At 41.4% G+C, this 10,252-nt stretch overlaps 1 protein-coding gene across 2 annotated transcripts; it reads left to right on the top strand.

Annotated features, from left to right (window-relative positions):
• The first annotated feature begins 1,656 nt into the window (after nucleotides 1–1,656).
• LOC112453793 (ecdysone-induced protein 78C) lies at nucleotides 1,657–9,767 on the top strand. Of its 2 annotated transcripts, XM_025014746.1 has the most exons (6): nucleotides 1,657–1,776; nucleotides 4,772–4,913; nucleotides 6,358–6,752; nucleotides 7,047–7,364; nucleotides 7,647–8,031; nucleotides 8,785–9,767. In XM_025014746.1, the coding sequence occupies exons 2-5, from the start codon at nucleotides 4,901–4,903 to the stop codon at nucleotides 8,025–8,027; spliced, it is 1,107 nt and encodes a 368-aa protein (XP_024870514.1). In that variant the 5' UTR covers nucleotides 1,657–1,776; nucleotides 4,772–4,900; the 3' UTR covers nucleotides 8,028–8,031; nucleotides 8,785–9,767. The 2 variants fall into 2 exon arrangements, with proteins under 2 accessions (XP_024870514.1, XP_024870513.1); XM_025014745.1 differs by lacking the exon at nucleotides 1,657–1,776 and having other exon boundaries at nucleotides 4,804–4,913; nucleotides 8,788–9,767.
• Nucleotides 9,768–10,252: the final 485 nt, after the last annotated feature.

Here is a 10,252-nt window from a genome sequence, read left to right as displayed (position 1 = left end):
TCAACAACCCACATGACGTAGAAAGTTTAATCGGAAAATTGAACTGAATTTACTTTTCCCGATCTATCCTTTTCGATATAATATTTAACTTTGATGTCGTTAAAATTATCTACCAAGGGAGAAGCAAAAGATGGTGTAAAATTTAATCGGCGCGTATTCCAAGCATTTTATCAATCTTTCCATGTTTGTTAAATTTAATAATATCAGAATTACGGATTGCCAAAACTGTATCGCGAACTTCCAGAGTTAACTCCTGCTTAAGTAACACATATATATTACGTACATATTTACAATCAGTTAAAATTGGAAATGACAAACAATTAAGATTTTTCATTGTTATTTTGCGTCTGCCACACGCTATTCTGACTTATTATAGAATTAACAGTCAGTCTTAGTGCGATACATCCGTAACTATAGCGCATCTTGATTTTTAGTTCGTTGGTAATTTCGAAAGAGCAACTGAACGTGCCGCAATCAAAGACGGTTGATTCTGCGAAGCGATCTTGACGTTTTCCGCAGCTCGCCGGTCGTTGTTGCTCGCAAAGGTAAAGGCGCAAGGAGTAGCGCCACGCGACGAGCCAAATAACGGAGTTGCTCTCGATTGTCCCCGCGATGGGTTGCACGATGCATTCAGCGAGCGAGCGAGCGAACGGACGAACGGTACCGTTCGCTTCTGACGACGGTTTCTACGGCCATCATAAAATCACATCGCGCACAAACGGCAAGGTTCTCTTGGATCAGAGAGAATTTTCTAGCTCCCCCCCTCCCTCTCTCTCTCTTCCACTAGTTTCACTTGAAAGTTCCTACCGTTTTTCTTCTCTCCTTCTTACACGTCCGTAGATTTTCCCCTCTTCTCCTTAGCTATATACGCATAACGACGTCTTCTGGCAGGGGGTTTCGCGAGAGAGGCCAACGGTACACACGTCGCAAGCTACGATCTCCTATGTACGGGTTTCTCTTCTCTCCCTTTGCCGGCGGCCCCGTTTCGCTCCTTTTTGCTACTCCTTTTTCATTTCTTCCCTGCTCCATCTCTTCCTTCTCCTCATTCTCTTCCTCATCCTCCTCCTCCTACTTCTTCTTCTCCTCCTCCTCCTGTTTCTGCTCTGCTCCGTCTAGTTGGGTGCCCGCCGCCGTCGCTGCGCCCGCTTCTTCTTCTTCTTCTTCTGCTCCTTTTCCGTAACGGTCACGCCGGCTTCCCGTTACGCGTCCAGCCTGAACCGTCCGAACGAACGAAGCGGCCTATTTCCTTCCACGACGATGAGCTTCGTTGCATTATGGATGCTGAGCGAACGCAGGAAAGATGCTGCTAATGCTGGATGGATGTCCCGTTTGTCTCTAAGAAATAGGAGAGTCGCGGGGGAGAGGGGAAGAAGCCCGACGCTCACGCGAAATAATCTTTCTTCGCTTTTAATTCCTTTTACGTCTTATCTCGCCTTTTTGAACTCAAGGAAACATGTGAAATTAGATAGTCTCGCAAAGTACATCTCTCTCGCAGCTACAAATAGTCTTTACCATTCCGTTTGTCTTTTACACTATACAATCGATTTATCCTGTCATAATTTTTAATTTACAAATCTTATAATTATTTATATAGTTTCATAAGAAAAAGGAAAACAGCGCATTAATTTTTTAAATTCTTGTTTGCTTACAGAGCAGCATTACGCGGCAGCTGATTCCAACAGTTCGACGCCCGCTAAGAGTTTCGTACCCTGCAAGGTCTGCGGCGATAAGGCGAGCGGTTATCATTACGGCGTTACCAGCTGCGAGGGTTGCAAAGTGAGTATCGAGAGTCCTTATCGAAAGCAAACAAAAGATCGAGTCGAAATTCAAGAGTCGAAGTTGTAACGTCTATATTAATTTTCGCGTAATAATTATTGGGAGAAATTCCACAGCTGCAGCGATTTATCTTTGATTGCTCGTGCTGATAATTTGTTGAGAAAAGTAAACTCTCAGCACAACTATACTTAAATCCACGTAACATGATTAATGTGACGCGTTTAATCTTATAAACCAATGTGTAATCTACGTTAATGATTCGGAAAGCAGCTGGGACTCCATTCCTCGCGCGGTTTACTATCGGTAACAAGTCGGAAGAGAATTACCCCACGTGCAGAATTAGAAAAGAGAAGCTCGAGACGCGATATATCGCAAGACCGGAGTTGCTCGCATCAGCTTCCGATACCTTGCGAGAATATTCGCCGATCGGTTTGACCTCGCGGCGCAGTGGTGGGTCGAGTAAAATTTACAACTCCGATCCGCAAGGATGCATGACGATCGGGTAATAATCCGCGAAACGACCCGTTCGCACTTCGGGGCAGGATATTTATCGGTGCGCGCGCGTTCACGTTTTAAGCATCGTGGGAGATGCACATCCGCCGCGGAACGCCCGGGCCCGCCCGTACCGCCGCTGCTGCACGCCTGAGATTTCAAACACGGAAGCCCTAAGGCCAGAGTTAACGGTGAATTGGTGCATTCTCGCATTCGCTAACAGCAAGTTCTGCGGGTAAATGCACGCAGACACACACACACACGCGCGCGCGTATCTGCGCGATTCCGCCGTGATAAGTTCAAGCCCAAAGTTAGCGCCGGGTGAGCGAGCCCTCATTTGCATCCCTCAAACGCGACTTCGTCCTGGAAGTATATCTTTCGCTTAAAGGAGAGAAAAAGGATTTAACATCCAGGCACGTTTTCAATATCGCACGAATGGCATCTGCGCTTTGGCTTCTTCTAATATAATTTTGTAGCGCGCATATTACCGAATATCGAAATTTTTGGTAATATTTGACACCACGTGTCGATATTATTATTCCTTCTTCCAAGTCGAGAACCAAAAGCATTTGAATAATAGAAGTGAAAATTACGTTGATAGGAGCTTCTCGAAATTATTATTTTAATATCTAATCCAGTTCATATTAATAATCAATTTTATTATATTATATTATCATAATAAATTTAATCATATTAATATTGACATTTATAACTAACTAATAAACATTGAAATAATAAACAACAAATTTTGCGCGCACAGCAATAAATTGTAATTTAAAGTGCAACAAATCAATGAAACAGCTTGCCATTGTTCCGCGTCCGACCGTATTACTACTGCGTGGTACGCCGTTACCGCCGTTACATTCGTCTGACCCGCACCGCGTTTTTACTACTGACTCGATGTGCGGTTCGTGCTGCTTCTCCTTTATTTTTCACGTGCAATATTTATTGTTGTACAAAACTCTAATGCAGCTTTCTTTTCGCAGCTGCTTTGTAACGTGAGGCAACAGTTATTTCAAAAATTCCTACATTACGTGGTACACAAATCTTTTGCAGAAGATAGCGAGCTTTTTGTGTTGAGTTAAAAAACATAAATCTTGTCCCCAATGTTTTACTTCGCGTCTTCTTCTTTCAAGTCGAATTTTTCCTTAGCTTAATATCTCGGCCGAAGTCTAGAATTTTTAAGGGATCCTTTATACACGATTATTTAATGCAAATTAAATATTATTGAAATAACTTTTGAAAAGACTTTGATTAACTTTGCTAATTAAAGTCAGTTGTAATTTATCTAAAATTTTCTGTACACCTTCTGTTTTCTTGTGATGGAGCAATTCTCTCATCGCAAAAAGATAAAAAATTAATTTATTTCTTTAACTACGCTCAGCTCGTCGCGTTTTCGCAACGTTTTTCTAAGATCTGTGCGTGTTTAACTTGTGACACAGATCTATCAAAATAATTGTACAATTATTATTTTTTCCATACAGCTGGCGAAGGCACACAGACAGACAAACGCGTTATAATGTATCGATTTTAGAAATGAGCTGAGAGAGAGGTCACGCGCGCCATCGGTTACCAGTAATATCGACAGTTGCATTACGAGCAGTCCGTCCATCGGGGATTCCAGGATATTGGATGCTGGATATACGTTAACGTTGTTGCCTGACGCTGTTACGAATACCTTTCATCAATTAGCACCGATAGTAATATGCCAATAAACCGATGCTTTCTCGATTGCTCGGGACTCATCCATATGCCGTTTCTATTATTCCATTACGTCAGCGCGAGCTATTCGCTTCGTAAAGCCGCAGCCGCCTGTTGTTTATGTGTTTATGTAACACAACATTGGTGAGAAAAATAAGGCTATATCGAGCATTCCGATAAATACTGATGAAATATAAACGAGAAAACAATAGTTATTTCGAAAGTTTATATATTAAGATATTTTATTCAAAAGTATTGAGCAAATTATTTGAACAAAGCGAGTGTATATATAACGTGTTGATTAATTATTACTTATTATTCATTGCAACACAAATTCCGATGTAATCACAACAGAGAGAATTTCTCATCCAGAAAAATGTGCGATGTTTAACGGATTTTTTGGTGCAATTTATTAAAATAGTGTCGGAAGTTAAAAATTTAGCAAATATGATAGCTATTTGCGGAAATCTTCGCTGAAATAAAAATTGACAAATTTCACAGAAAATTTAGAATATATTATTTAATATATTATCTGATTATCACTTGTTACTAATTGGAAGCATACCAATTCCGATGTAATCACAACAGAGAATTTCTCATCCGGGAATATAATATATGAAGCGCGTTCGAGAACTTGCTTTTCTCATGAGCGCATTTTCCGTTATACGTCTCACTTTTCTTACACTCTCGGCGTTACAAAGAAGGGCACGGAGTGTCGTATTTTATACGCAGGGAGATATAATTAACCCCGCGACGGTCTATGGGATCGTTATTAATAGCGCTTCCTTACTTCCTGTTTCAGGGCTTCTTCAGGAGGAGCATACAGAAGCAGATAGAGTACAGGTGCTTGAGGGACGGCAAGTGTCTTGTCATCAGATTAAATCGGAACCGTTGCCAGTACTGCAGATTCAAGAAGTGCCTAGCTGTCGGCATGTCCAGAGACTGTAAGTACCGTGTTCGCGCTGCCGTTTAACACTTTTTACACTTCGTCTGGAGTCTAGACAGTCGACAAATTTGGAAACCAATATATCAATGAAACCTCGAAACAACATTATCGAATATTTAATTCGCACAGATTTTATACTTATAAAGAAATTGATAACCAAAATACATTTTCCAAAAGATTGCGAGGAAAATAAAATGTTTTTCGTCTCTTCTGCTGATTCTATTATTTTGTATAAGATAAAGTATATCAAATAATTATAGTAACTCACGAGAGATACATTGACATCGAGTACTCCAAAAAATTATTTAAAAATGTATTATTGTAAAATGACATATTGTTTAAAAATTTATATACATATACTATCTCTTTTATCCTTATTGTATTAGAAAATTTTGGAAATAGAAATTTTTATGACAGACAATGAATTGTACATACACGTAATTGTACATAGACAAAGAGAGAGAAAATGTTTATTAAAAGTTAAAAAATATTCAGACGAGATTGTATGTTAATTCGCCAGTTATATGCCGTGCGTTATATGTCGGCTTTGATTCCTCGCGCGTATGTCAGAAACGAGCTCACGAAAGTGCGCGCGATGCTGTTAGAAATTCAAAACAGAATTCTAGGAGATCGCAATTCTGGCCGTCAGTGATGCAAAATCTACTTGTCGCCCAGAAAGAGAGAGAGAGAGAGAGCAAAGTAAACCAAAGGGCAGGCGTGTACATAATTAAACGTCAGAGTTCCAGGGCGCAATACTGGTCCTACGTGTACGACGTGCGACCTGCGACCTGCGAGTACTGCTTCATTATCGTGTCACGTGTCGCAAACGAAATTGTAACGAACTCACGTAGACTCGGGTGTAATAATCTAGAGGAACGCAAACGAGATGGCTTTCATTTACATCCTCGTGACTCAACTTTCGGAAATGTTCAAACTTCTGACGTAAAATATCTTGAGCGGCGTTTAAATCAGGAATCCATGGAACTAATCAAATCTACCTATAAAATTACTTTGAGCCGTAAGACTTTTATTGTCCATGTTCCTGAAGCTCGACTCGCCGAAGAGCTCCGATTTTTAATCGGCCGCAGTCCAAAAACACTTTAGCTTCGCGAACGAAGAATTATTTAAGTTTCCGACAAGAAAAAAATTACCCTCGCTCTTATTATCGCACGGAAGCCCGGTGTGATAACACTTTGACAGATAAACAGCTTACTTAAGATTGTTTGTGGAGAATAAAAGACAATTACGTTCTTTCGTTAAAAAGGGACATTTGCGAAAATATCTTTAATTTTATCGAAGGTTTTATTTACTTAAGATCAATACCGGCGAAGAAAGCGCTGTCGTATTCGCGAGGAGCAAAAAAACATCGGTGAATAATTCCCGATCGAATATCTCTCGAGATCTCCCTAGCGATCGTTCTAGCGTTGCCCGTCTCTTTGCAGCCGTGAGATACGGCAGGGTGCCGAAACGCTCGAGAGAACGCGGCCCCGAGGACACGATGGCGACGACCATGACGACGACGACGACGACGACGACGATGGCGGCCATGGAGATGCAGCAGCTGACCACGCCCGATACCGGCAACAACAACGCCAGCAACAAGAACAACAATAACAACAACAACAATAACAACAACAACAACAACAATACCCAGAGCCAGAACGCGATCTCGCGGGTATCGTCGGCGGCGGTGGTCGAGGCTGACCAGTCGGACGCTGACGTGAAGCAACTGGCCGTGTACGATGTGATTCATCAGGTGTCGCAGGCTCATCACGCTCATTGCGGCTTCACGGAAGAGTCCACCAGGGGCCTCACGAGGAAACCTATGATAATACCGGTGAGCCATTAGAAAATGAAAAAGGAAACTAATTTGTTGCGACCTAGAACGTCCAGTCATCAGTAGTCGTCTATTATAATAATAAATTCAATAAATAGAGATCCATGTATTTTCTTCAAAGATCTTTCGTTGATTGAAAGGGTGAAATAGATACTGCCGTTACGATACGCTATTGTTTTTCTCTTTTCGGCGCAGAGCGGAATTAGTTTAATTTCTCAATAACTCATTAGCGCGAAGACTTCCCGCTGGAAGTGGTAGCAAACTCGCAGGTCTGTTTGTAATCTTGCTGATTAGGCGAGTAATTCTTCGCAGCCCACCAGCCCGGAAGATCCGGAAGCGGCGTCCTCGACCGCGGAGACGGTCGAGTCGCAGAGGATCTGGCTGTGGCAGCAATTTGCCACGAGGGTGACGCCGTCGGTACAGAGGGTGGTGGAGTTCGCGAAACGGATGCCGGGATTCTGCGAGCTCTCGCAGGACGACCAGCTGATCCTGATCAAGGTCGGCTTCTTCGAGGTGTGGCTCTGCCACATCTCCAAGATGACCACCGACAATTCGATGACCTTTGAAGACGGCACCTACTTCACTCGCCAGCAGCTGGAACTGATGTACGAGGTGAGATTAAAGCGAAGACTAAATTAGCATAATTTAGCTCGTACTGATCTAATTTCACCTTTGATGAAGTACACGGACTTGTACTTATTTTCCTAAGTCTCAGTAAAAATCATACTTTCGGATTCAAATTTGTTATCTATCGCATAAAAAATATAGAACTGATTTTTTTCGGTTAAGGAATAAGTAGAAAATAAAATAATATATTTTAGACATTCTATAACGTCAATTGTTATATTGCACGATTGTTGCAATTTTATTCGATCTTTTGTGATCTTTCGACAGCTCGACTTCGTGTCCGCGCTGATGCAAGTCACGTCGTCGCTGAACGCCCATCAACTGACCGATACCGAGCTGGGCCTGTTCTCGGCGGCGGTGCTGCTTAACGAGCGACCGGGACTGAACGACGTCAAAGCCGTGCAGAGGCTGCAGGATCGCGTACTAGAGGCGTTGAGGGTGCAGGCAACGCGGCCCTCCGGCGAAAGTGCCGGCGGCACGGTCACCGCGATCACCAACGTCTCGCAAAGGATACCCGAGCTGAGGGCGCTCGGCGCCAGACACGCCAATCTTCTAGATTGGTTCCGCAGGAACTGGACGAAGCTCAAGTTACCACCGCTGTTCGCCGAGATATTCGACATTCCCAAGTGCGAGGAGGATTTGCAATGAAAAGGTAATCTTCAATAATAAATTAATAGAGACCGGAGTCGTGTGAATAAAAGGGGAGGAAAGTAGATTTTTATTTGCATTCAGCAAAGCGAACGTTTCGTAAAGATACGAGCAATGAGAAGCACGAATTCTGCATACAGCTCGATAATCGATAGCTGACTTGACATTTGCAAACGGATGCTTTAAAAGGGTATTTATATGAAATACGAGATTTATGTTTACGCTTCATGCCTTTACTTTTAAACAAGTACTCGCTTTTATCTTCCGCTCGCTTTTATCTTCCTTTACTTTTATTTATATTATCCAATGTAATTTCAATTTTTTCTCGCTTCTCTTTTGGTCATTTGATAATTCAATACTTTCGATAAATAAAGTCTGCTAATGTGATTTGCTTTTTCGTCATTTGTATCATGATAGCGATTATAAATTAATGTCCACAGTGCGAAATTAGCGTGAACTTTTATAATAATCCAATATAACAATGCAATCTTAATTATCTTGATGCAATTGCGTCAATCGGTTTAAAATTAAACTAATAGATTTAATTAGTTTTCGTAAATCGTGTCTGCTTCTGTTGCTTTGACAAGTTTCTTTACAGATATTAGTCTAATTTGTTTAATTGTCGTTTAATGTCGATAAATTAAATTTTGTTGATAAATTAAACTTTGTTTGTGTATAAAATGTAATTAAACTTCGTTTAATTTATCTAATTTTAAGATTTTAAATTACCGAATACAGTGAAATATCCTTTGTTTAGCAGCCTCCGTAAGCTGCAGCGAGGTAATTCGAGACCGATGATGCCGTGATGTCGGCCAGAAACTTAATCGCCCGAGCGCTCACCGAGGCCGTTCTGAATATCTAGAATCGTTCGTTTTAACTCGTAGAGTTAGCGAAACACATCTAACACGATCCAACGAGAAGAACAAATTCGAATTGCATGAAGAACGGGCGATTGAAACGAGGAATGACGCATGTGAAGATCGGCTGTCTAACACAAAGGATATAAGAAAATTAAAGAGAAAAGAAAAGCGAAAACGCGATTGTCAACGGCAATTCCTGCTGACTTGTCGCGGGGAATATTTCGGTCGCTCAAAAGTTAGCGGGAAAGGAAGCATTTTCGGCCGAGGGATCGCGAAAGACGACTTGCTGTACTAGAAAAGAAAGAGAAAGGAGAAAGTTACAGGCGCAATCGTCGATTATCTGAATAGCGAGATCAAGCAGCCGACACTAGCGTGAATTTCTGGTAGCGATCTTCTAAGGAATTCCCCCGATCGAGAACGTCTCGATCGCTCCAGCGAATAACAGAAGATGATCTCAAGGGAGGAAAAGATCACCTTTAAAGGGCCGCGCAAGCAATAAGCTGAAACTTCTCTGTGCAAGCTCCGCGCAAGTTCGGAGGACAATTCGCAGGTGCAATTTGCTCAAATTCAACGGAAAACGGCTTTGTACTATTCGCCAAGCAATAGCACACACGCATTACAGCACGCGCGCGTCTCTGAACGGGCGTATATACTTGAAATACTCAATCGACGAGGGAGAGATCTTTCGTGCCGTTTTGCCGTCGCGTCAAGTAAACGGGGATGGCTGTTTTAACGAGCGTTGCGATGAGAGAACAAGCACAAAAGCGTAAGTCGAGTCATGGACGTCCGTTCGTGCTCAAAAAAGATTCTGGCTTTTATTTTTTTTCTGTTTCTTTAAATAATTCTAAGATGTAAAGATAACTAAAAAATATATATGTACAGCAGCAATATATATATATATATATATATATATATATATATTGCGTGCAGTACCCGTCTGAGCGGCTAGAATGGAAATCGGCCAAACGATAGCATCAGAAACACCAACTATACTCAACGGACATATCAGAAATTAAGATTATAAAGTGTTCCCTCGTGTATTAAGCGTTGCTGAGCATGTATGTATCTCTTGGTGCCGCGCCCAGCGTAATTGCGATCAGTTCGAATTTCGATGTTGCAGACACGTGAAAATATTGAATTTTGCGTTTCTGTATTACATGTTTTATAATTAATTCGTAATAATAAGGTATTCTTAAATATATGTTAATACATATATATGTATAACTATACAAAGAATTGAAATGCCCGCTGAATTGATATATAATTTTAATTTCCTTGTTAGATTTTTAGATCGCTAATTAATTAATCGGGACACATTTACCCGTGTTCTCAACATCGAAGGTCGAGCTTGTCATCGTTTCTGAT

Source organism: Temnothorax curvispinosus, unplaced genomic scaffold (assembly GCF_003070985.1).
Source record: "Temnothorax curvispinosus isolate PA1 unplaced genomic scaffold, ASM307098v1 QBEX01004695.1, whole genome shotgun sequence".
NCBI classification, from domain to species: Eukaryota; Metazoa; Arthropoda; class Insecta; order Hymenoptera; family Formicidae; genus Temnothorax; species Temnothorax curvispinosus.
Note: the sequence above shows the minus strand (reverse complement) of the source record. Positions and strands in the feature narration are given on the sequence as shown.

Coding starts and splice junctions, on each gene's coding strand:
- LOC112453793 (XM_025014746.1), top strand. Junction 6,753..7,046: donor GGAAACCTATGATAATACCG/GTGAGCCATTAG, acceptor CTTGCTGATTAG/GCGAGTAATTCTTCGCAGCC. Junction 7,365..7,646: donor AGCTGGAACTGATGTACGAG/GTGAGATTAAAG, acceptor ATCTTTCGACAG/CTCGACTTCGTGTCCGCGCT.